Genomic DNA, 24567 nt, shown 5'->3' on the forward strand with positions numbered 1-24567 from the left:
ATTACGTACTTTTCCGGAATATTCAACACGTTAGTATGAGAGGTCATGAGAAGCTTTAAGCCAAGATACAGAGGTATCAGAGAATATTGTATAACGGTAATAGTCACGAATGGTCGTCTTGAGCTTGTAGATTTGAACTGAGTAAGCTTGCCAGTGTAAAGCATGTCTATGGGCATCACTTCGAATTCGGCAACGACTTAGAAGACATAAGCGCGAGCCATACTGATTTCTGAGTCTTACGTATAATTGTGTAAAGCTTGCGCGTGATTAAAAGGCTAATATCCCACCAAAATGCCAACAACTTAAGGAGCCTTCGCTACCTAGGTATCGCAGCGGCTCAGTTCCAGCCTTGATATCAATCAATCACCTGAGTAGGAGCTTACGCCATCCTTCACATACCTACATCCCTGAGCTCTACCCCTGCATTCATTCCGATCCTCAAAAGAGAGTCGATGTCAGCTCCACTCATCTTCCACCTCTATTCATCCTCTGCCTCGACCGCCGCTTCATCGTCCGCTTCACCCTCGGCCTCGATTTCTGCTTCATTCGCCACTTCGACAGGTGCTTCCCTCTCCGACTCCATCTCCCCTTCGACCTCCTCTTGGAAGTATGCAGCTTCCATGCCACGAAGCGCCTCGAATTCCTTCGCTAACTTCTCCAAGACATTCCCGTCCACTTCACTCCATCTGGGGTAGTCTTCCCTGTATTCCTCAGGCCATTCGATGTCACGTTCGGAATCTGTGAAATTCCATTTGACTTTCTCAACGGTGTTGGGGATCGAGGCAATCAGAGTTCGCATCATCTCGCGCATCTTCACAGGGGCCTTGCCCTTTCCCTGAAAGAAGGTCAAAAGCGCCGGCGGAAGACTGGAGGTATAGGTAATCGAAACGCAGATGTGCTTCAACTCATGCATTGCGTAGAGGCCTCGGAATGAGAAGCGCGAGAGTTTCTTGTGAACTCGCGGCACATGGTGTACAACTTCCTCGTAACTCCCTGGCCAATTGGTAAGATCGATCTTCAGATTCAGCTTGCGAATCGAAGTGAGGTCCCATCCGTATCGAATCGTCTGTCCAATACTGTACAGATAAGGGCGGGGGTAGTTTAGGTTGGGGGGAGGGGGGGTGGTGGGCGAACTAAGAAACTAAGAAGTCATGGACCATGAAAGCGCCTTCCATGCCTCCATTCACTGCGTCACTTGGAAGGGGAATCTTATCTCCGTTCAGGCCGTATATGGTGTCTTTCACCTCATTGCACACTTGCTTGCAGGACTGAACGATTGCATGGCCCTGTTTGAGCCGAAACCCGCTATGGTCGTACACTACCCGTTCGCCACAGGCAGCCTGAATGATGATCGGTGAATCGAACTTTGAGACCGCACCATTGAGTGGGTTGAAGATGTGGCCGTAGACCATATCACGAAGCTCCCTGGGGAGATCGAGAAACCGAAATGGTCCCGTCGGTGCCCAAGGCTCGTCAGGAACTGTTTTGTTGGCTTTTCTACGTCTACGCTTTATAGGGGCCAACTTGGGCTGCTTCGCTCTGGGGGCATTTGGGTAAGCATTTTCGCCTCGTTTGCGCTTGCTATAACTACTTGTTAGCGGAAACCTTCGAACACAAGATAGCGGCAAAGACTCTTACTTGGTGGGACCGGGCTGGTCAGGCTGGGCCTCTCTACCGGACCGCAGTTGCATGATTTTCAATTCAGGCTTGACTGCAGGAGACTGGATTGTAGATGAGTACTTTTGGTAGGTAAAGCTTGTAGTGTTGGTGGATGGTGGTGGATGGGGTAAAAGTTGGTTGGGTTGCTGGGAAAGGATTCGAGTGGAAGGCTTTATACCGGAGCCAACAGAAACCTGGTGAATGGGCCGGGGGATATTAGCTGAGTGTAACAGATTTGTCATACAGTAGTTACAGCAAGTGAATAAAAACTTACCACTCGGCGCCTATATATGCAAGGCTTCGTGTTTTGTTTCTCCGTAACTCTTCGTCCATCCCCCTCCACAACACCACTTTCAGTACCACACCATCTACTAAAACGTAGCTCTTGAGTGCCGTACACGTCACCGCCATGGCGAAGACACGTCATCCTGCTGTTCAACCCATAGCTGCCCGTCGACTCAATGTTCAGAAAATGGTCCGAAGCGCTGCTCAACCGGCAGACCACACGAACGTCGTTTCCGATGCTTCTGTCGTCCCGTCTGCACAGCCTCGGCGTAATCCTCCACGAAGTTCGAGAATGTCTACCTTGACCAACTACGCAGTTGACCAGCGAACTCCACACAAGTAAGTACTGATCTTATAGAGTCATTATTGTTCCTATAGCCGATCACCACCAGCTTCCCACTCTGGAACCAGACGTAAGTGCTATTATTTGATACTAGTAAACGCAAGAAGAACAACGGCGACAAGGACGATGGAGAATTTCCAAAGGGAAAGAAGAATTTGGAGCCAAAGAAATCGGCAACGAAGCCAAAGCAAACGAAGAAAGCACCTACGACAAAGCTAAAATCCAAGAAGATGATGACGAATAAAAGATCGAAGAAGCAAATCGTAGGACTGAAGGCCGATGCTCCAAAGCCATTCTCGCGATCCGGGCCATTTCGATTCCTTGACCTCCCGCGGGAGGTTCGGGACATGGTCTACCATCATGTCGTCTTGCCCCCGGTATCTGAATACCTAGGCGCCAGACCGAAGATGCATTCTTACATCCGAACAGAACTTGACTATCCGCCCCTTCGTGTCTCATCGAATCGTACCGCCATTCTCCAGACATCAAAACAAGTGTGCGAAGAAAGCAAGAAAGTTCTATATGAAGAACCTATCTACCAAGTCGACCTAACCCTGAAACACTGGTGTTTCGATGTTTTCGAGCCGGAGATATACAATGATGATCCGACTGTACTCAGCGGGGGAGAGAAGTACCACGAGCAGTGGGCTGACGATCGCAACGACACGTGGTTACTTGATGGTATGGCCGGAATCCCTGAGTGGAACCTTAGCGCGATCCGGAAACTCCACATTACCATTAACCTGTGCAGGTACACACATGCGAAAGACGAGGAATTCGGCTATGCGCCATACCGCATCTTGGAAAAGATATCCGTCCGCGCGCTGCACGGCATGAAGAACCTGCGGAACTTGCGTATTTCCATCATCCATGGATGGCTTCCCCCAGAGCTCCAAGGCTTCTTCCAAGGGATAACATATGCGCCGCTCAAAATGAGAGAGCTCATGCGCAAGTTGATCGGCTCGATCCCAAAGACTGTTAAGACAGTTCGTTGGGGACTGACCGAGGAAGAGATTAGGAAGGAGTATCCGAACCCTCCACGAGCCCATCGTCACACAGCACCCCCTTCTTCTATGACTTTTGGCCTTATAAATTCTGGCCTTAAGCACACGCAACACGTGCGTGCGGAAGTTCTGAAACCATTGGTGAAAGAGTTCGAAGTCCTGCGGGGGATGGACGCAGAGTATTACTCTACTCCCCTTGAATCTTAGGAATCGGACCGGGAGAGCACGACTGATGGCCAGCGTGGAATCCTATATGGCACTAATTGGGATTATCTTAGGGTAAACTGGAACGACAAAGAATGCGGCTTGGGATGGACCCTAATCTTGTACGTGCACAAATATGTACACTTGCTTTCCATACAGTGGTTTGAAGCCGAGAATGAGGTATCAATGCGAGGGGCGGTGTTTGCAAACTAGGCTTATGTAATAATACAACTTTTTGTGACCATTTTTCTAGCGCTGTGTAGGTTTTCTCACATGAAGCGAGCGCTCCGAAGATGGATAGAGCTTCGGAGCACTTTTTGGGTGAAAGAGCTGATGATCTGTTGAAGAAAAGTTCCGCGAGGTGTAGATTGGGTAGTCGATGTACAATGACGCGGTATTCTACCACTTTGAAGCGCCTTTTGGATTGTTTCGTGTGATGTGAGCGTGTTTGTAGGTAGAGATTTGGAGGACTTCACGGGGGGGCGGGCCATTCGTACTGTAGCACGAGAGAGTCCTAGTCTACCGAATATTCGCCCTCGCCTTCTTTTTCATCATCTTCCGAACTGTCCTCATCTTTTGCCGCGTCGCCCTCGTCTTCCTCTTCTCCCGTTTCGTCGTATCCTTCGTTTTGGTCATCGTGCTTTCGCTTCGTTCCACGCTTATCACTTTCCTCCTTCTCCACCTCATCATCTGCCCTTTGGTCGACAGCGTACCTGACCGCTTCTTCCAGATAGCCTCTAAACTCCCTAAAAATGTCCATGAGTATCCTATCGCACGATAATAGACTGCGCTGACACTCACCTATACGGCTGCGGTTCCGGGTTCCAATGATAGGCCTTCATAACCAGCCATTTCATGTTTCTCATTTCCTCCAGCCCGCCATATAGGTCGTTAGCCACTCTCTCGTACAGCCTCTGATGATCCTCGGAGGCGTTCTCGTACGCTTCTTCAAAAAGCTCAAGCGCAGCCTTAAGACATTCCGGGTGTACCATCCATATATTCCCCTCATCACCGCCAGCACTGACGGAAAAGGCCCGCGGTTCAGGTATTTGTATCGGGTCCATGTCTTCCGAATTTGTGTTGTGATCATTCGGGAGAAGTTCAGGCTCCAGGTCCGCTATAAAGCCGTCATCCCACTCCACCGCAGAAGTGCCGTAGAATTCGCCGCAGGTATCATCTGGAACATCAACATAGAAACCATTGGAAGCTCGCAGAAACGATTTGTAGTCTTCAGGAAGTTTGAAAGGCTCGTCTTTTGACCAGTTTTCTTCGTTTTCGCCTAGTTTCGTTTCCAGGGCCGTGATCTCTTCATCCGTCGCTGGATCCTTCAAGAAAGTCTTTGGCAGGGAATGCCCAATGATGTTCATATGCGATCCAGCTTCCGGGTTCGCTTTCCTTGCTGCGATATAGCTCTCATCCATGAGTTTCAGTAAATCTGGTATCGTCATATCGGCATACGGACGAGCTGGACCTTTGTTCAATCGTTCTTTGATCAACTCTACCCCTTGAGTAACGTACTCTGCAACTGCACTCTCATCAACTCCAAGCTTTTTACCCACGACTTTAGTGTCGAGTATGCCCCAAATTCTTCGGCTCTCTAAAATCTGATGTCTACTCCTTCTCAACTTCTCCATCTCGGATCTATTCTTGCTCTCTTTCTTCTCATCCAACATCCGAAACTTCTTCACAACTTGCTCTTTAACAACCTTCTCCGCTGCCTCCTTTTCACCGAGCCGTAACGCTACCTCCACGGCAGCCCCGTCATTTCGCAGCATGCCATCCTCAACAGCCTCAGTCGCATATTCCAGATCTGCTTTCACGAAATTCGGATACGCACTTCGCAGCCGCTGAGGCCATCCTGTCTGCTTTCCAAAACCGTTCAGTCTCCTTTCTTTAATCTCATCGTCTTCAAACCAATTTTTTCGGTCCTCCGAATGGCTCTCTCCTAGGACTTCGGGGAAGTTATTCGAGCTCGCCCATGCAAGATACATCCACTCTCGTACTTCGAATTTCAGGCTGTTCTCGTAGAGAAACGATACTAGTTGATTCGCCTCGCCGATGTAGCCTAGTATCATGAGATCTGCGATGGTTGGTAAGACGTGACTGGCTATGTTGGTGGAATCCCGCTCTGAGAGTATCTTGATGTGCGACCATGGTATCAACGGTAGCGAACGCACAGAAGCCATTTTGAATCCGAATGGTCTCTGAGTAGTTTGAAAAGAAGGGGTGAGTACTGAAGATCCTGAGATGTGGGAGCGAGGTAAGAAATGCGGACATGATTGCTCTTATGTGGAGAGCTTCGTCTCAGGCCCCCAACGCTAGGTATCCAGGCTACCGTGAGCGCTATCCTTGGGAAAAGAATGATCTAACTATATGGCGTTAGAGGACCTGCGACGGGTTGACCTGTACACATCCATTGGTTTTCCGGTCATCACGTTTGGTCTCGATTTCACTAGCGTACTATACTAGAAACTACATCTTTTACGAATGAGGCATAGGAAAATAAAAAGACAAGGACTATTTCACGAAACTCGCACTTTTGAAGTCGTTAGTCGTGACAATGCATGGGAGGTGCAAATACGATGTTCTATTAAGGTTTTCGAGAGGAACCCACAGCCGAATCATATTCGTCCCTATTGGCAAGAATATGCGGAGGAGCTATTCGGCAGCGTATCCACCATGCCACGTTCCATGCTTTGTAATAGATATATCTTCGCATTAACGTCAACGGAACAACGGCTCTACTCACAATTACTCCGACTTTCATATTGCCCCGGAGTAGAATAGAACATAAACACCAGATGCCTCATCCAAAATAAGTATCGCATTCCCTTATTCTCGACTTAGTCCATCCAAATCCATCAAAATGCCCAACTCCCAATCAGTCTTCCTAATCGGCCCCGGCTTCGTCGGCTGGAACGTCCTCGACCTCCTCCTCGCCGAAGGCTACCCCATCTCCGCCCTCGTCCGGCGCCCAGCACACGCAGCGCAAATCGCAAAATCTGGCGTCACCCCCATCATCGGCGACCTCGACGACCACGCCCTGATCAGCGCCCACACCGCAAGCCACGACATCACGATCCACACCGCGACGGCCGACCACGTGCCCTCGGTCGCGGCCGTCATCGCCGGCATCCAGCAGCGCAAGCGCGAGGGCAAGAAAACCATCTTCATCCACACGAGCGGCACCGGCGTGCTGGACGACGGCGCGTGGGGCGCGTTCAAAGGCGATAAGATCTACTACGACAACGAGCCCGCGGCCATCGACGCGCTGCCGGACACCGCGGCGCACCGGGACGTGGATCTGACGATTGTGAGGGCGAGCAAGGAGATTGGCGAGGCGGCGAAGATGGTTATTATGATCCCGCCCGAGATCTATGGGTTCAATCCCGCGCATCGGCGGCTGACGGTCCAGCTGCCTATGATCGCGCGGTTGGCGCTGAAGCGGGGGTGGGTCGGGCATGTGGGGAAGGGGTTGGCGGTGGAGTCGCAGGTGCATGTGCTGGACCTCGCGAGGGCGTATGTGGTGCTCTTGCATCATATGGAGAGGACGCCGAGCGAGGAGTTTTTGGCGAATCCGTACTTTTTCTGTGAGAATGGGAGAGAGTTTAGCTGGAAGGAGGTTGCGGAGCATATTGGAGAGGCGCTGTATGAGAAGGGCTTGATTAAGGATAAGACGCCTAGGACTTTTGGGGAGGAGGATTATGGGGAGCTGTGGGTATGTTTTGTCCTCTTCTGAATGTGACCCGGGCGTGAGGAGTTTCTGACAAATGTAGGGAGAGGCTACCGGGAATGTTTTTGGCTTGAACTCCCGGAGTCGGGCGGTGAGGTTGAGGGAATTGGGATGGGAGCCCAGGGAGAAGAGTATCTGGGAAAGCTTCAAAGACGATGAGTTACCAGAAATACTCAAAGGAGAAGGGTAAGTGAATACTTGAAACTAAGAACGATTTGAAGTGTTCTAATCTTCATTTCGCAGGCTTGACGGGTTTGCATGGAAATACTCCGCATCTCAAAGCACCGAATGATGCACCACAAGAAAAAACTAATTTTTCAAAGAATGCAATTAGGCTTCCAAATCTGCTTTCCAAATTCGCGATTCATAATTCTAGAGTGCGAAAGATGCAATAAAGATGCAATAGTAAGCCGACTCAGCTAGAAATCCTATAGATGGACTTTACTCCTGCGGAGTCTGCTGCTTCATCGCAATCATCAATCTATCCATCTCAGTAAGCGGATACTCAGCGGCTGCCTCTGCCTCCAAAATTGGCTCAACCGACTTCCTAATAGCCTCTTCCAAAGATGAGAATCCAAATTTGCCCATCTTGCGAAGCAGTTCCTCTGATCGCTCCGTAGGAACCTTTCCCATGTCCTTGCCCACATCTGGAAGGGATTCCAATGTGAACTTGTGATCCGGATACAGCTTCTTCAAGAGATCAAGGATCTGTACCCAATCATACCGCTGAGCCATTGCGAAAACGCGCTCGTTCTTGACGTCGGGCAAGATGAGAGCAGCTATATGCAGCAGAGCCGTATCCTCGACATACGAGCACCACTGCGGCTGAATCACTTCTGTCCCCAACGTGTACCCGTCCCAAAGGGCCTTCACTAAGCCGGCAGACGAGCGGAAGCCTTGGTGCTTGAGCGACACCACGCCTCCGAAGTTGACATTAGGGATGACGGAATTGAAAACAAAATGCGGCTGGTTCTTTTTGACCCACTCCCACGAGCCCCTTTCCGCCAAAACCTTTGAGGCAGAATAAACGTCGGCCATTCTCTCCATATCGGCAGCTCCGTCTTTCTTGTAGGCTGCTTCAACAGCGGTGTCATTCCAGCTATCCGCGGTGAGCTCGTATGGGGTGTTAAGATTGAGCCGGTGCATCGCCGCTTGAGAAGAGCAGTATACCACGCTCTTGACGCTGGGTTCTTTGGCCGCAGCCTCCAGGACGTTTATGGCTGCTTGGACGACCGGCGGGACGAAGCTCTCGGCGTCGGGGCTGAATTGGACGTTGGAAGCTACGTGAGCAATCCCATTGACACCCTTCACAGCTTCATCTAATGCGTTTGGGGCAGAGAGATCCGGCACCTGGACGAGGCTGAATTTGTCGCCGAAGTGGGAGGTCATCCATGCTTGCGCTGTGGCGTCTCGGACTGTGCCACGTACTTGGTAGCCTTTCTTGAGGAGATGATCGATAAGATGACTTCCTATATAGCCATTTGCCCCTTTCGAAACGTTAGATGTCTGCTAGTAGTGACTTTGGTCGATTCAAATACCTGTGACTAGGATGAGGCCGCCTGGGGAGATTCGTGGAGTTGTCGACATGATGACCAAGGAATGTTGAGCCAGCGGAAGAGATGTAGCGAATACAAGGCTTGATAGGGCTAAGAACGTGGGTGATGATACCGCCTTTATCTAGATGATGAACGATTGAAGCTAACTGATTAAGGCGAAATGTGCGAGTCCATGTAACCAAAATAGTATACGCTATACGCAGTTGTAGGGTTGCTACTGATTCGTTGAAGAGCCAGGAGCAGTCAGAGTCGCACCACGTTATTTATGCAGAAAATGCCGCGGGTAAATCGAAGACACCTATAAACTAATCCTTGTGATTGCTATCATATTGCGTGGTCATCTTCTAGCTGCGTCGGAGGATTTTGGAGCATGGCCGCTATGATCAAAAATCTAGATAATATCCTGAAGGAATCTAATCCCTCCGACTCTCCAAACCTAGCCAACCAGCCATTAAATATAAGTGATCGAAGCTGAAATCTGCTCACTCGGTTATATCTTTCACCCGCCCCGAAGCCGAAGATGGCCGGTTAATCTCACCACAGGTGGTTTCCGCCGCTTTAGTCCGTGGAGTTTAATGGATTCAATATTTGGATTAGATAGTATCGCCTATATGGGATGGATGATATAGCTTGGACTTGGAAATGGTTGGAGAATGATTACAGCTTGCCCTTGGGAAAGCTCGATTATGTGCTAGCATAGATCTTCTGAGGTCCGGTCTTAAGGAATCAGCCAATCAATCTACAGTGGAATAAAGAGTTATCTCGCGTCTCCTTCGCCGCCCTTGTCTGGCGCCCTTGTTCAGGCCCTATCTTAATGCTACATTTCTGTTAGCCGAAGTAGAATCATTGACCTCCACGCATCAAGACCGCCTCTTAGAATATCAGCTTCAAATGTTTTGCTACCTTAATTCCCGCATTTCCATCACCCCCAGGCATACCTAAAATCACTTTTAAATCAATAGTCACCAACCTCCCATCTAGCTCATCCATCCCCCCAATCATCTCGTCCCCCTACTCCGGCACAATCTCCCCCATCGCCCTCCAGAAATCACACCTCACCCCCCTGCCCCCCTCCCACGTATACCCATTGGCCAAACTAAAGGCATTCTTTAACCCCGGCCCCCGATACTCCGTCACATTCTCCATATTCGGAATCCCCACATTCGTGCTAAACGCCTCGCCGCCCGTCTGATTCATATTCAGCAGCCACGGCGACTTCGTAGAAAACGGTGGCCAGGTGCCGTTAAACACCGTCTCCCCCTCCGCAACACTAGCATCCGTGCTGTTCGCGATACTAGCCGGGATGGACGGGTCGTTGGTCGTAATGAACGCGCCCCAGATATGCTGCACCGCGGCGAGGAGGTCAGGCCCTTGGTTCGGCGGCGCGGGGCCGAAGTAGGAGGACACATCGGCGCCGTGGTAAGCGTTTGGGACCGAGTATTGGTATTTCCAGCTTTTTGCGGACGGGGAGTCGCGGGAGGGGGTGAAGGCGGTGGCGAGCCAGTAGCTGGGACAGACGAAGGTGGTTTCGGCGTAGATGTTCTGCGATATCATCAACCTTCATGCTCAAACTTACTGGGGACGGTGTAGAACTGCGGAGATTTGGTGTCAAGGGTACGTACATCAGCTCGCTGCTGCTGCCCCGCCGCAACCTGGCTCACGTTCACGGCTGTAGCGTTAGCGATCCCTGAGGTTGCGTATTCGAGCATGCCAGATATGTCGGAGGCATCGGTGCTAGGGTAGTACAGCAGGATCTTGTCGATGTCGTCCGGGGAGAAGAGGGGGAAGGTTAGTGTCAACCATGCCACGAGGTCGGCTTCCGTCGTTATATTGGGAGTGGTGAAGGGTGCGCCTTCCTCTGCATTGTTCTGGACTACGCGTTAGAGCTTTTTGTGAGTTGGGGGTAGTGGGTAGTACGCACCCCTGAGAGGATGTTTAGGCCGTTTACTTTCTTGGACTGGAGCTGAGTGCTGGGCAGTTGTTGGATGAAGACGCCGTCAGTTACGGGGAGGAAGCCCCAGGTGCCGTAGGTGCCGGAGCTGGAGATATTGAAGCTGGCGCGTTGGAGGGTCTCGGTGTCCTTGGAGGTGAGACATTCAAATACGGTTTGGGCAGAGCTGCCGTAGGCTGTCACTGGTGGGCAGCCGGACGCGATGGCGAAGGCGTAGTAGGATTGGGATGGAATCCAGTCCCTATAGCCGTATTGCATCGGCAGATATGGCGAGGCCGCGATGGACTGAATCATGACACGTGAGTCACGGGCATTCCTGTCAACCTTGGGACATGGAAAAGTCAGGTTGGCTTACATTCGTGAATAGGGAGGTCCCAAGTGTGCCGCCATATGCCATCGTTTGAAGCATTACAGAGCCGCCTCCAGCGCTTTCGCCGGAGATTGTCACCTGCGATGCATTACCTCCGAATAGGGAGATATATGATTGCACCCATTGCAATGCGAAATGCTGGTCCAGAATTCCGGCATTTACGACGCCGTTCCGAAAGACTTCATCGGAAGATAGGAAACCGAAAGCTCCCAACTATATAGACTGTCAGACAATGGAACATAGAGAAGAAAGTCACAAGTGAGGGTTAACGTACTCGATACTGAATGGCCACGCCCACGAATCCGTTGGAGTTAGCATTGATGATAGCGGAAAGATCCTGAGATCCGGACCCTTCGCCGTACCCTCCACCATGGATCCATACAAGCACGGGCAAATTCGAGGCGTTCGACGGACTGTACACGCTTAAGAACAGGCAGTCCTCAGTTCCAAGCACGAACGGGCTCTGTTTTCCCGAAGTCTGGCTAAACGAGTCCGGGTTTTGCGGGCAGGCTGGTGCAAGTGATGCAGCAGAGATCGTGGAACTACGGTTATATGTAGGCACGTGGGGAGGTTGCCATCGTAGCGAACCAATTGGAGGAGCAGCATAGCGGATGCTTAGGGCTTGTAAGTATTTCTTGCTTGTAATGGAGAATTGGAAGGAAGGCCCAACCCTTTGAAAGTATTCAATCCCGTCGTGCTGTTAGCTACACCTTCGTAGATCTCATAACCTAGGTCTACACGTAGAGGGTTGGTGGCATTTTGCCCGGCCTGGCGCTTGAAAGCTTGGAAAGAGTCGACACTGGTACGCGGGAATGCAGTGGCCGTATGGGTAAACACAAGAGCCGCCCCCAGCACAGCGTAGACCACACCTCTCTTGAAATCCAACATCTTAATGGTGGATCGATTAGTTAAGGGTGAGGTCAACGAAGTTTGCAAGTGCCGTGATGGGGTATTCAGCGGCTGGTGAAGTCCCTGTTCTCATTTCTACTTAGAAGGTAGGCGCGACTTATACATCTTCGCATGACGTCAAAGCAAACTCGAGTAGTCTGATTTCCAAACTTTCTCTACAGTTCCCATGATCGAGGGGAGCTACCGTAGATGCGGCAGGAGTTACTCCTCGGGTCTTCCCCGCAAATGAGGACAAAGAACGGCGGGGCGACGACGATGCGGGACGCTCGGGTGGCTGCAGGAAACACGTTGGCTGTTGGACGAGCCAGTTGCGGGGTAAATGCAAGCGTTAACGGCATATCAGGAAAAAGGACGCAACCATGCACGCCATGCTGTGATCCCTTGTAGTGGAGACGAAGTAAATGCCGCTCGGTCCGAGTTATGGGATCTTACATGGGCAGGATTAGTACTCTTTCGGCGACGAAGGGTCGTCCACGGATCTCTTTTCAAAGTTGGCGAGTACAGAGTGCCGGGAAAAGCAGCTGTAGCGGAGGAACCCGTACAGCAGCGATGGTAGGGTGTGCTGTGATGGTGTTGAGGGTACTAAGCTAGTCCTCGAACGGTAACGTGGGGGCCCGCAAAATGGGTCTAAAACCACCACGTCGTGATGCTCTCTAAAACTCAACCACACACACATGCAACCTTCGAAAAATTAGGTCACTCCTCGTCACGATGGAGTCCATTGTTGACTTCTTTGGTCGAACGCCATGATTCGGCACTGGTCTCGCATCACCTCGCCCTCCATGAACTATGCCCAGCTCGTGGAGCTCAGCCTGTGTGATTGATACGGAGTTCAGTCAACAGCATTTGTTCCTGGGAATTGATGGTACATCTTACTATGCAATAAGATGTTGAAGCCGGTTGCGGTGTGCTTGAACGTATGTACGAAGGAGCTCATTTTTCTTGAGTCATGCATAATGCCCTCGCCTAATTTCAGTGGCAGGGTAGGGCTCAAGAAAAACGAGCTCCTTCGTAAGGGAGGCAGCAAGAGAGAATCGGAAAGGCTAATCGCTGAGAGAAGCAGCCTGTACTCTTGCTTGTAAAATAGCCAACGTAGACGCAAAAAGACGAGGCCGGCGCCAAGGATCGAACTTGGGTCTTGATGAATAGCCGCCCAGGCAACTGGGCCCTTGAACGGTCGTCCACCATATTATAGCCACTAAACCACACCAACTTTGATATATTGGAAGGTTGTCGAGATTAGAACGTTGATAAAGACTAGGAAGACGAAAAGGCGGCTCAACGGCATGAAGTTCGCAGGAGGTGAAGACGAAGACGCAGATGAGAAGTTGCATGTATAGTAATACCACGGGTATGGACAGGAGAAAGTCCGTTACTTTGAGATCGAGCGATGCTCGTGTTATTGTTTTGATTCCAATATTAATAGTAGGATAGGAACCAACTAAATTGAACGCTTGCTTCCACAATCCAACATCATGCCCGCTCCAAAACGCTAATTGTCTACCCAAGCCATACACATAATACATCCAAAAAAGGGTAAAAAGAAGAGAAATTAGGAAATGCGTCTTGGGAGTCACGCTTGACTCTTATGAAAACCCAATCCAAACCAGATATGCCAAAACGCCGTTTTCAACCATGCATGCATTGTATTCCGTGACGTTTACTCGAGTTTCCGCTTCGCCCAGAACTCGTCGAAGCGCTCTTTGCAGATGTGGTCACCGCCGACCCAGCAGCCGGCCAAGTGCACCATGAGGTCGCCCTCTCGCCAACCCATCTTGTCGCCGCCGACAGCATAGGCGTTGAACATGCGCTGGGGGAAGACACCCGTATGCTCGCGGATAAGTGGGTGCTCGAGCAGCAAGTGTTTCAAGGCGTCTTGCTCCTTGCCGACCCAGTGGTCCTCCATGAGCAGCTTGTCGGTCCAGACCTCGAGAATGAAGCGGGTGAACTGGCTGCGGCGAAGAAAGATGCTGCCGGCATTTATGCCGTTGTGGTCTTGGGTGATGAGGATGTCAAGGTTCGAGATTTTGGGCTCTTCGGGCATGTTGACTTTCGTCTTGTGGGTCTTGCCGTCTCTCATGCCGTTGAAGAGGGTCTGGCCCTTCATGATTTTTTCGGACATGACTTTTTGGCTAAGGAGCATCTCCTCGAGCTTGACGGTGTGGGTCATGAAGATGATATCGGAATCGGCGATCCAGAGCCATTTGGCCTGGGGGTTCTGGTAGAAGGCGTCGGCAATGGCGGGAATTTTAGCCCAGACCTGCGGGGCGGAATTAGCTAGGAACGTAGGACAATGTTGCAAGTGGCGTTTTGAAGCTTACCGGATGAGCGTCTCCCACATCGTACTTGTCCGTGTTGAGCCATGTGTGGGTGTAGTTATGAAGTTTGGCGTAGCTATCGCGCTCCTCGCAAATACGTTCTAGTAGGTTCGGGATGGCTGCGTTGTGTCCACCGCCATTGCTAGCGGTCAAAATGAGGATCTCCTCGGGCTTGAATGTTTCGTCGGAGGGTTCGAGGGGCGCGTCAAAGTTCCATTCCTTCTTGTTTTTGAAGTAGCCGGGTTCGCCGGACCACGACTCCTCCTTTTCTCGATCGCTGTTAGGCTTCTTGGGCTTCTGCTCGTCGGGTTTCTTCCCCTCGGGCTTCTTATCTACAGGCTTCTCTGTTTTCTGTGATGACTTGGGAGATGCTGGGGCTGATGTTGATGGTTGTGGCTTGTCGGGTGATTGAGGGTTGGCAGGGGATATTTGCAGATCGGAATAGGAGAGGTGGCCGAAGGAGGAGTCGGAATAGATTTTCACGACGAGGAGGAGGAAGGCGGCGGTGAGCACACCGAGGAATAGTCTGCGCGAAGAGACACTGTGAGTTTGCAGTCGCGGTACGGAGGGTTGCGGGACGAAATACCTGGAGCCCAGCATTGTTTATGGGGGACCACTGAGGCAGCAGGGAGTTTGGCGAGCGGATCAGCGCGCGGAGAGGCTGCGGGTGGATATAGGTGCTAGAGACAGTGAGTATCACCGATTCATCACCGTCTTGGCTGGTGGAGTGGACGTTTGCGGTAGTGCGGGATGGTGGGCAGGACACTTCAGCTGGGTGCAACGAGGAGAGACCCTTTTTCAGATGCTGTCGTCGATGGCGCAGTCGTCTCGGAACCAGCTGAAGGGGGGCGTGCTGGGCTGGCCTGTCATTGCCGCCGCCCGCCAATCTCCAGCGGCCTAGCCGTTGTTGCATGATCCGACTGCTGTCAGCAATCTTCGGTCCGTACTCCGTAACGGCTGGGTGGCAATGTCGTTCCAGATAGATGTAGAGGCGTGAATATCATCCAGCATGCAGTTGATGGAGGCGCTGTTCAGGGCGCGAGACGTCTCATTAGGGGAGGACCGCGATCGCAGCTTGGGAAGAGTGCGCCGTGGTACAGAGGCCAGATCCCTTGCTGCCCGCTTGGTACTGGGTGTCGCCTCATGTCCCAAGATCGGGCTACCGGTAATGCAACACGGAAAGGGGCATCGCGACATCGTAAACATGGTAAACAATTCAGGTCTGCGCTGATTCATCATCAGCTGCTCCCTGGTGGCACCGGCGGAGTCCGCATCCATCAGCTGTCATCTTCTTAAAATAGCCCAGGACCGAACTTCATGCTCCGTCGCTGCCCTATTCCGGGGCCCGTAGCTCGTGTCGCGAATAGCTTTCCGGTACGAGGATGTGTTGGAGAAGTTGGACACTGAAAATGGATGTTGCTACCTGAAGCCGAGTCGTCGAAGGCGTCGAGCAGGGCCAGAGCACAGATATACATGGGAACATCTGAGAGAGCGATCAGTGCTTCTGGCCCGTTAGACCGATCTTTAGATCGAGTGCCAAGTCATCACTCAGCCCTGCCATCCGGTCCCTACACAAGGTTGCGACTTGGACACTTGAAGGAGCCATAGAACGTATCGCCCTAAGAAGGACTAATCAACATCTTGTCCAGTATCAACCGCCACCATGCCACCTGGTTCACATTGACGTTTCCGTACAGATAGTTATGCCTTTTGGATTGCTGAGAACGCCCGTTGTTTACTCATCCTAGACGTCGTATTTTTCAAAATATGGATTAGACGAATAGGTCACCATGGTGATCCCAGGCCCACAGAATCCGCGAACCAAGATGCTTTGGCCCGCGGTACTTCAGAGCCCACAACATGATCTTGAACAACCCCAGTTGGGCAACGCTCGCGTTTCCAGGTCGACGAACTCCCCGGCTGCCCGGTAGCCAATCGTCGCTCTCCATGATAATCCACGCCTGTCAACTCGTCAAGCGACTCGGCAGTATTGTCCGAACCGAGAAGGGAACCGCAGATCCAAGCAGGACAACAAACTTCATGCCGCAGTTCGTGGCCGAGTCCAGGGTTGAAGGAGCACGCTTGAAGTTGGTCGCCGGATGCAGCTAGCGGGAATTTCGAAATTGAAAACAACAATTCGAATACGGGGCAGCGGCACTGCGCAGGGGCAAGTTCCTGCGGGAGCGCTAAATTAGCTGATATTGTAAAGGCTTACGAAGGAAGACACCAGATCACCGAATGTGGCGCCGGCGTTAGAGGATGCTGCATGAGAGCTGAGGATTGTACTCAGGGCAGCGGCACTGCACCTGTTGGATTCTCTCTGGGTCGAGGGAGGGTGGAACTAGAGGGGACTCCCGGCTGCAGGTGCTGCATTCCACAAAAGCTCGCTGACAGCGACGATTCAGCGTCGAAAAAGCCACGCATGCGGCTTGAGACGACCTCTGATCAGGGGCGATAACGCGTCCAGCCACTGGCGGTGGGCGGCAGCCACTGCGATCGGGAGCTGAGTATCAGGGCTGCATGTTATCTTTAGCCCGTTGCCCCAAAAACTAACAGCTCCAGGAGACGCGCGACTTCTGGCCCTACAAAGCAGAAATCCCCTCTCCATCCTCGCCGTGCGACTCTACTCCCTCCCTGCCCACTGCACTTGTTCGCCATGCTGCTCCGCACCACGAACCCGGCACGTCTGATGCAGGCCGCTGCTGGCTCGGGCGCTGTGTTGTTTCTGCTATACGTATTGTTTTTCTTCAACAACGACCACCTCCCAAATCGAGTGCGTAGCAGCATTGGCAACCCGCCGCCGCCGACCGCCGCAAATGCTACCCTCGACTTTGGCGCCATCTTATACATATCCATGCCGTTCCGTACGGACCGCCAGGATGCGCTCTCGCTTATGGCCGCGGCATCCGGCTTGAAGTTAACCATGATCGAGGGGGTAGGGCAGCCCGTCGCTCTTGGCTCTCTGCTGTTGGCGCTCTCCCTTTGGCTGGCCGGACGCTAATCACGTACCCAGGTCGACGGCGACACCATTTCCCATAAAGCTGAGCCCGATGGCCTCCCTGAGAAGATGCGCGGTTCGCGTTTGGGATGCTGGAGGGCACATGCGAACGCGTGGCGCTATGTTATTGACAACAACCTCGGCTCAGCGCTCATCTTGGAGGACGATGTGGACTGGGACATGAACATTCGCGAGGTCATGGGCCTCTGGAACTGGCAGCTCAAGTACAACAACACGATTCGCTGGGGCCAGGATGTGAAAAAGGGGTGGAGCGAGGAGTGCCCATACGGTAAGCCTTCTGCCTATAAGAAACTGCCAAGCCCAAGGTACTGAACAAAGCTCAGGGTGCGATTGGGACGAGCTCTTCATGGGCCAGTGTGCGAACAAGCCGAACGACGAACGCCTCGATCTGCACCAGACCTACTACGATCCCAATGGCCCCAAACTCGAAGACAACCTCGACACCTTCAAGAAGGAAATCACCCAGGTCTGGAACATGACCCAGCCGGATCAGATGCGTATCACGTCCCCGACCTTCAAGCCGCTCTGTCTGCAGGGCTACTCGCTCTCCCACCGCGGCGCCATGCGAATGCTGTACCACAACGGTGGATATCTCGGTCTCGCCGCACCCATCGATCTCGAGATCGCGTGGCGGACAGCCGAGGGCAAGCTGAGCGGGTATACACTGACGCCCCCCGCAATCTCGGCGTGGCGGGTTGGTGGAGGCAAGGATAGCGATAACGACCCTGTGACAGACAAGGAGGAGATCAAGGCGAGTGGAAATTCTGGAGGCAAGAGCTTCGGCCTGAAGAAGAGCGTGCGGAAGAACTTGGAGGCGCTTTTGGGGAAGAACTACTGGGAGGAGATGAAGAAGAAGAACTGAATGCGGCATTCTGGTTAGCATTTACGGTGTTCATCTCTGGGGATTTCTGGGCTCCCACGATCAACATGGCTTTTCGATTCTTCGACACATTCTTCCGCCATGGGGACAAAATAATGGTACCCCCGACTAGTTTGTCAGGCGGAATGCTTCGGCTTGCAGGCGTACCATCTTTCACTAGACATCGCGCAGCCCTGGGGTTGCGTCAACGCGTACTCGATTCTCGTCGATTTGCGGGCGACATTTTCATATTTCACGTACATCTGGGTCTTTCTCTGCTTTCACCTCGGATACCAACATGTTGGACGATATCTCTGGGAGACTACACGGCGTCTGTGGAGTTCATCCTTTTGCGTATCATGCCACAGGATATCCCCTAGACCGATCGGCGCAGCATGTCATATAGCGAAGTATGCAATTTTGATTAGCTAAAATTTCATCTCTTCCACCCATTCCTGCCCATCCTCACCTTCCTCAGTTCCATTTCGGCTCTCAATTTCCTTCTCCTATCCGGCTTACGTTTACATTTGTTAGTGTTATAAGCAATTTGTTTTCAATTCCCTCCAATCTTTCAAAGCCGGTGTAGTTTAATGGGATATAACGCGGTAGGGTGACCTTTTTATGGCGAAAGCTTTGGCGGCACATCTCCCGAGACCTGCGTTCGACTCGCAGCGCCGGCCTCAACCCATTTTCATTTTGCTATATTTCTCTTTGCGGTTAGTAAAGTCTACAGGCAAGCGTGCGTAGTAGTACCCCGTCTATCTTAGCGGATAGCCCCTTTTTGGTATTCACGCCATCCACCAGATAGTGAGCACTTGATAGCGTTTGATGGGAGACGGAAGCTGATGGAAACTCATAGCCGGCCTCGTCAGATACCTTTTTTCTTTGCTTCTGCATTTGTCTAAAAAAGGCTTGTAGGGCATCCTGTTCACCCTAGTTGTTAGCATATATATTTGGACTGGTGTTGTTTGTCTTTTCTCCTCTATACGTCAGTCAGTCAACATGTGTGAGGGTGCTTTTGTATCCGTATAGTAAGATAGAGGTGAAAAGTCTACCGTTAATTCATTTGGGCTACCAAGAATTCCCTTCTATCAAATCCTAAGTACATCACTCTTCGTCTTCGTCTTTTCCCTCGCCATCTTCTTCCTCGGCGTCAGAATAGCCCATCATACTATTGAACGTCTTTTTAATCTCTCGCATACACTCAGCTTTTTGGTAGCCCTCCCCAGGCCACCCATAAGCGTGAAACACTTTCCTGTACTCCTCATTGTCAACCTCCTCAATCCCCTTCGCCATTTCCACGGTCTCAGCGTCAGTTGGGTACTGTTGCTGACATCAGTAGGATGCACACTACAGGGAGATATATTTTTACATACCGCCTCAAGCAATCTGAATTTCTCCTTTATCTTCTCAAAGAACTCGGCAATGGGCATTTCATCGAATTCGCCATCCTCGAATTGGGCCATCTGTATGATTCCCAATTGAACATCTAAGATCCACCAGCAGCCGTTCTCCCCCGAGGCAGCAGCGAGAACGAAGGTGTGTTCCGAAATGTCCAGCCCCATGGACTCTGCAAATTCGGCTAGATGGCAATCCTCTGCTTCGAAAGGGCCTGGACCTTCGAAATCGTAGCCGGCGTAGTCGACGCATACAGCTCCCCCATAAATCTGAAAGGGTTCACCGTGGGGTTGTCTTGAGTCTATGTATGGGAGCGCCCGCAACAACTCCATAACCGCTTTCGACTTTGGGGGATTAAAGAACCCGTCGGATACGTCGGGCCACCCTCCTAGTGTCGGCTGTAAGTAACATTCGTGTTCATAAGCGATTCCTCATACCTGGTGGCGGGGTCTTTAAGGAGCTCTCGGGAAGATAAAAGCTGATGAGGAAGTCGTAGAATGACGATATTGCCGTCACGATCTCGTCCGTTGATAGAAGTGAGGTCATGTTGAGGAAGTCTGGTGCTGATGATCGTAAGTGTTACGCTTGTCACGGGTTGCATGCGCCTAAGTAAGTTCTTGTATAGTCCAAGGATGCGGCGCTAATGCTTGGCACAGGAATCGTAAGCGCCCTTGTGGCACAGCAGAAATAGTAAATTCACTGCTGCGGCGCTTACAGGGACCAACATTTAGAAGTCCAAGACAACTGCAACAAAGCCGCTTGCGGTGCCGCAGGAATGGAAGGATTGCGATGTTTCAACAATCACTATTTCCGTCGCATTGGCGCCTAGTGTGCAGGCTGCGGTACTAGGTCACAAATCCAGGCACACGGATATCTATCACTGCTTGGCTTCAATCTTGCTCACTCGACACCACTGTGAGGAGCAGCCCAGCTAGTAAGCAGCCAGTTAGTCAAGAGGCAGTCTATTTGCACTACTTGAAATTTGACATCGGGCCTAGGTTTTTGAAATTCCATGGGGGTACCTCAGGCAGTGGTGAACGCGTGTGCACAAACTTATGACCTATCACTGTACCAACAGATATTCTCAAGTGCCGACGTCAACAGCCAATAATTGATTGCAACCGCTCTACTTACCCCATAATTTTTGAAGGAATCGCTTTCGTCATAGCCTCGGCGCTTATAGTCCTAGGTCTAACGCGGCGAGGTTCCCAAAGCCTCCGCAACTGTTTGATCCTTCGACAAGACACAGCCTTCATTAACAGCCTCTTCGTTGATAGCCTCCTTTGTTTTGAACTCCAACGCCCATAGCCTCATTCGTTTCAGTATCTAACGCTCTTAGCCTTTTCCGATCTAACGTTTAGAGCACTTGGCCACTCTCGTCCCAATGCTGGATTCCGTTTCTCGATTCTGCCTTGCACGTCAACACTGCAGATGGAGGTGTCGAGCATGGCCATTCCTCCTGAGTCTCTTCCCTGCCTCCGAACTAGCCAGACTGGTCAGCCTCAATCCACATCTTCGGGGGACTGCGCGCGACTTTGGGGCTCCAACCTCTTCAATTACCAAAAACTACCTCGCCTCGCCCACAATTATTACGGAAAAGAGAGTAGATTGTATCTACGCCTCTTCGGTAAAATATTCAAGGAAAACCCACAAGGCACAGGACCTCCTTCTTCCAAACTGTCAGAATGTACCTCGCCTCATACAAGGATCATGGGAGAATAGCTCTACGATCACTACAGGACAGATGGCGGGTTGCATCTACGCCTCTCTTCGAGACGGTATAAATCTTGAAGCCCCCGGAGTCTCTGCAGCCTACCGACAGCTCAATACTCTGATGTATATGGTCAGTATCTGAGTTTCTCGACTTCATCGCTCCGTTAGATTTATCATTCCAAGTTCACTGACCTTGCCTTATTTCCTTTGTCATGATCCGTTATTTCATCTCATTTCTGACTCTTGGAGCTCTTATCACTACCTCTGTTACACATCCGGCTCCGGCTCCGACCCCTTCATCGATCGACGATGCTCACTACCAGGCAGTACAGGAATACAAAAACACCATGAAGTGTACTATCTTTGACCCGTATGTCATCACGTCCCCTCTTCGGAAGCGCCTACTCATATATACTGGCACCTGAAGTCCAGATCCAAAGACTTCAATCTCTCAGTGCAACGATGTGTGCGGTGAGGCGGTGGCCAAGGCCATCGCTGCAGGCCAAATGGGATCAACAACGTGCTTGGTCTTAGGCGGGGACATCAAGTGGGAAGTTGTCAGCGGTGTGATATCACAAAACTGTTTTCTAGAGGTATCAACCTGATCAACATCCAGGCAATCTCAAAGTTGCACCCGCTCAGTGCTCGTGCAATAACAATTTTCTCAACCAATTCGCAGACCTACTGATGGAAGCGTTGCCGATAATCGCAGAAGTACGGCCTATGATAGCACTTTGATACTGTCTTTGCTAACGACATGGGGTAGATTGGCTGCGACCTGCTAATGGGGATGTTGCAATTGGTCGTTGAAGTTGGAGCTCTGGCTATTCCTGGTGTAGGCGAGGCAATTGATGGAGCTATGAGTAAGGCGTCATCTAATCTACGAGTGCTCTGCTGACTCTTCGAAGTTGCTGGCATTGAAGCGGCTAAGCTGATTTCTTATTCGGTCGATGCTGGCGAAGCAGGTGCCAGTGTCTTTTCAAATTGGCTAACGAAAGGCTGCGGCAAGTCTTACCTTCCTCCCAATGTGAAGAAGGCGTTCGATATCTTCAACAGCGTCAACAACCTTATCTTGCCGAAGGGGTTCAAGATCCCGCCAAAAGTCCCAAAAGGCGGCAAGAAGCCAAAGGCCCCAAAGACTAAGGTTCCCAATGACGACCCAAAGACCGCAAAGGACGGCCCGAAAACGAATGCACCATCCGAAACCAAAGCTCCACCAAAATCGACTCCAAAAGCCACCAAAGCATCACATGCGACCACAATGATAACAAGTCCACCAAGTACCAAAGATCCACATAAGTCCGCAAGCAATAAAGCTTGTACGAAGAAACAGAAGCGTGCACCACCTGGGAAAGAGCCTGGGAACGAGATCCGTGAGTGTACACTCTCAATCTGCCATCAATTCTAACCAATAATGCTAGCTGATGACGGCGAATGCGACGATCCCAGCTTACACATCACGAAAATTACCAAGTCCAACCCGGTTCTCAAGACGATCACGAAGGACTGCGACTTCAAGAAATGGCCCCAAGCATGCTACCATTACTATTCGGCTATCCAGAATGATGACCGAATGTCGAGCGCATATACTTGTCGAGACGATAATCGTAGCCGCAACGGAGGATCCACACGTGACTGGAAGTCACAACATGCCTTGAAAGGTTGGAAAGACTTCACCAAGCCAGCTTATAAGTTTTGGAGTGATGAGAATCCTAAAAAGAAGCCTAACTGCCAATTGGACGAATGGCCACCGGCCTACTTCGTTCCTCCCAATCCCAATCCCAATCCGAAGAAGGGTGAATACAAGCCTCCAGTGGTCGTGCGCTGGATCCCTGGAAGCGAGAATGGTGGTGTTGCGTCCCTCTGTGCGTATGATTTCATTCCTTTCAAATTTCTTGCAACTTTTAAGAATTGCCTCTCTAATTGAGCCTCGAAGGGAATAAATACTGCGATGATGAAGACGGCGGGTTTAAGAACGGTCAACTTCTTAAACAGTACGGCCAAGTTAAGAAACCCCCCACCGGAAAGAAGTTTGGTGACGTCAACGAACGCTTAGTCAAACTTATTCGTCCGGGAGAAGAGGTGGTAAAGAAAGGAAAAGATAAAAAGGCAACTACTACGACTGAGTTCGAAGCTGAGTACACTCGAGCTGTATTCGAGATCTCGTTCGACAAAGACTTTAAGGATTTTCCTACGAAGGAAAACGATTGGGGCCTTAGAGAGAACCCGTGCTGGCCGGAGGACATTGTTCCTAACGACCCCGGGTTCGTGGTGTTCACCGACGACCCTTGGTACAAGACAGCTGGATCTCCGAAACTTGTGGCAGAACTCAAGAAGCAGAAGGTGTTGTACAAGAAGGCTCCCTCGGCAGACATGGTTAAAAAGGCAAAGGAACGGCAGAAAGGTAACCCGAGCGATGATAAACCAGTTGAGCGATCAATAGAGCTCATAGATGATGGTGGCCTTGCCGTCCGCGGAACGAATACCTCTCGTAGGCTCACCCCCGACGAGATCCGGCAGAACCTGCAAATCATCCGTTGTGCAGACAGCACGTGCTCTGAAGAGCGCAAGGGTCTGCGCGACGAAGGAGAAGAAGCCCTAGTGATTTCCGGAACTACCATAGGTTTACCTGCTTTACCTTCCGTTAACGTGGACAGTATTCCGACTATTATGCCAAGAGCATATCTGGAACCCAAGGACAATACGAGGACCTCAGTATCTCCAGAGCTACCGATGTCGACGAAGGAATCTTCCTCGTATGCAACTCTTCGAAGGCGAAAGGCCTTGTAATCTGTCATTCTCGTATACTACACTGTTATTCTCGTACACTTCACTGTCTCAGCCACTTTCTGGGTTATTTTTCTAAAATATCTCCCAATTCTTTCCCTTTACGCATAGGTCTCTGTTTAGCATAGCGATGTATGGATTTGCATGTTTTATGGCGTTTTGTATAAGTCTAGACAGTTGGTGTTATTGAATCCCTTATGTTGAGCGCTTACTCTTTCCTAATTCTCTACATGAACCAACAGACTAGTCACTCCATATTTCTTTGTCAGTAGACATACCATTGCGAGCTCTCATATCAGAGTATTCTTTCCTTCTTTCCCTTGGTCTCCATGAGATTGTTACTCGTCACGACACATGCGCCATCGCTGATGTTACTATCCCGAAGTCTGCTTTTCACCACTTGAGGTTCAACGGCGCTAGACCGTTTCAGTTGAGTGGCCCACTTAAATATGTCTTAGC

At 51.1% G+C, this 24567-nt stretch overlaps 11 protein-coding genes across 11 annotated transcripts; 4 read left to right on the forward strand and 7 right to left on the reverse strand.

Annotated features, from left to right (window-relative positions):
- Nucleotides 1-216: 216 nt before the first annotated feature.
- BDZ99DRAFT_459815 (uncharacterized protein) lies at nt 217-1029 on the reverse strand (the record flags this gene model as incomplete). Its single annotated transcript, XM_033719244.1, has 1 exon — nt 217-1029. A coding segment is annotated over exon 1 (431 nt), but the record flags the coding sequence as incomplete, so codon positions are not given.
- BDZ99DRAFT_231249 (uncharacterized protein) lies at nt 1024-2025 on the reverse strand. Its single transcript, XM_033713509.1, has 3 exons — nt 1934-2025; nt 1639-1853; nt 1024-1581 (listed from the first exon to the last, which is right to left on the reverse strand). Exons 2-3 carry the CDS (start codon nt 1689-1691, stop codon nt 1134-1136), a joined length of 501 nt encoding a protein of 166 aa, XP_033581049.1. The 5' UTR covers nt 1692-1853; nt 1934-2025; the 3' UTR covers nt 1024-1133.
- A 377-nt stretch (nt 2026-2402) lies between these two features.
- On the forward strand, nt 2403-3702 carry BDZ99DRAFT_231256 (uncharacterized protein). The gene has a single exon (XM_033713510.1). The coding sequence runs from the start codon at nt 2518-2520 to the stop codon at nt 3496-3498; it is 981 nt and encodes a 326-aa protein (XP_033581050.1). The 5' UTR covers nt 2403-2517; the 3' UTR covers nt 3499-3702.
- Nucleotides 3703-4009: 307 nt separating this feature from the next.
- On the reverse strand, nt 4010-5681 carry BDZ99DRAFT_516707 (uncharacterized protein; the record flags this gene model as incomplete). Its single annotated transcript, XM_033725096.1, has 2 exons — nt 4010-4241; nt 4297-5681. 2 exons carry the CDS (start codon nt 5679-5681, stop codon nt 4010-4012), a joined length of 1617 nt encoding a protein of 538 aa, XP_033581051.1.
- Nucleotides 5682-6222: 541 nt separating this feature from the next.
- On the forward strand, nt 6223-7697 carry BDZ99DRAFT_410407 (NAD(P)-binding protein). The gene is made up of 3 exons (XM_033716586.1): nt 6223-7213; nt 7272-7414; nt 7472-7697. Exons 1-3 carry the CDS (start codon nt 6362-6364, stop codon nt 7518-7520), a joined length of 1044 nt encoding a protein of 347 aa, XP_033581052.1. The 5' UTR covers nt 6223-6361; the 3' UTR covers nt 7521-7697.
- Nucleotides 7670-8815, reverse strand: BDZ99DRAFT_380454 (NAD(P)-binding protein; the record flags this gene model as incomplete). The annotated part of the gene is made up of 2 exons (XM_033715189.1): nt 7670-8715; nt 8767-8815. The coding sequence occupies 2 exons, from the start codon at nt 8813-8815 to the stop codon at nt 7670-7672; spliced, it is 1095 nt and encodes a 364-aa protein (XP_033581053.1).
- A 980-nt stretch (nt 8816-9795) lies between these two features.
- BDZ99DRAFT_436835 (carboxylesterase type B) lies at nt 9796-12034 on the reverse strand (the record flags this gene model as incomplete). The annotated part of the gene is made up of 6 exons (XM_033717556.1): nt 11776-12034; nt 11380-11719; nt 11091-11318; nt 10706-11020; nt 10407-10652; nt 9796-10326 (listed from the first exon to the last, which is right to left on the reverse strand). The coding sequence occupies exons 1-6, from the start codon at nt 11991-11993 to the stop codon at nt 9796-9798; spliced, it is 1878 nt and encodes a 625-aa protein (XP_033581054.1). The 5' UTR covers nt 11994-12034.
- Nucleotides 12035-13438: 1404 nt separating this feature from the next.
- Nucleotides 13439-15080, reverse strand: BDZ99DRAFT_231302 (uncharacterized protein). The gene is made up of 3 exons (XM_033713511.1): nt 14919-15080; nt 14336-14858; nt 13439-14274 (listed from the first exon to the last, which is right to left on the reverse strand). The coding sequence occupies exons 1-3, from the start codon at nt 14930-14932 to the stop codon at nt 13675-13677; spliced, it is 1137 nt and encodes a 378-aa protein (XP_033581055.1). The 5' UTR covers nt 14933-15080; the 3' UTR covers nt 13439-13674.
- A 1941-nt stretch (nt 15081-17021) lies between these two features.
- Nucleotides 17022-18213, forward strand: BDZ99DRAFT_380318 (uncharacterized protein; the record flags this gene model as incomplete). Its single annotated transcript, XM_033715182.1, has 3 exons — nt 17022-17267; nt 17346-17619; nt 17675-18213. 3 exons carry the CDS (start codon nt 17022-17024, stop codon nt 18211-18213), a joined length of 1059 nt encoding a protein of 352 aa, XP_033581056.1.
- Nucleotides 18214-19234: 1021 nt separating this feature from the next.
- On the reverse strand, nt 19235-20192 carry BDZ99DRAFT_459820 (uncharacterized protein; the record flags this gene model as incomplete). The annotated part of the gene is made up of 3 exons (XM_033719245.1): nt 20046-20192; nt 19587-19996; nt 19235-19533 (listed from the first exon to the last, which is right to left on the reverse strand). Coding segments are annotated over exons 1-3 (578 nt in total), but the record flags the coding sequence as incomplete, so codon positions are not given.
- A 1341-nt stretch (nt 20193-21533) lies between these two features.
- BDZ99DRAFT_567780 (uncharacterized protein) lies at nt 21534-24442 on the forward strand (the record flags this gene model as incomplete). Its single annotated transcript, XM_033727726.1, has 7 exons — nt 21534-21691; nt 21749-21885; nt 21938-22035; nt 22088-22184; nt 22230-22694; nt 22743-23186; nt 23258-24442. 7 exons carry the CDS (start codon nt 21534-21536, stop codon nt 24109-24111), a joined length of 2253 nt encoding a protein of 750 aa, XP_033581058.1. The 3' UTR covers nt 24112-24442.
- Between the last annotated feature and the right edge of the window lie 125 nt (nt 24443-24567).

This window comes from Mytilinidion resinicola (assembly GCF_010093595.1).
Source record: "Mytilinidion resinicola strain CBS 304.34 unplaced genomic scaffold BDZ99scaffold_4, whole genome shotgun sequence".
NCBI lineage: Eukaryota > Fungi > Ascomycota > Dothideomycetes > Mytilinidiales > Mytilinidiaceae > Mytilinidion > Mytilinidion resinicola.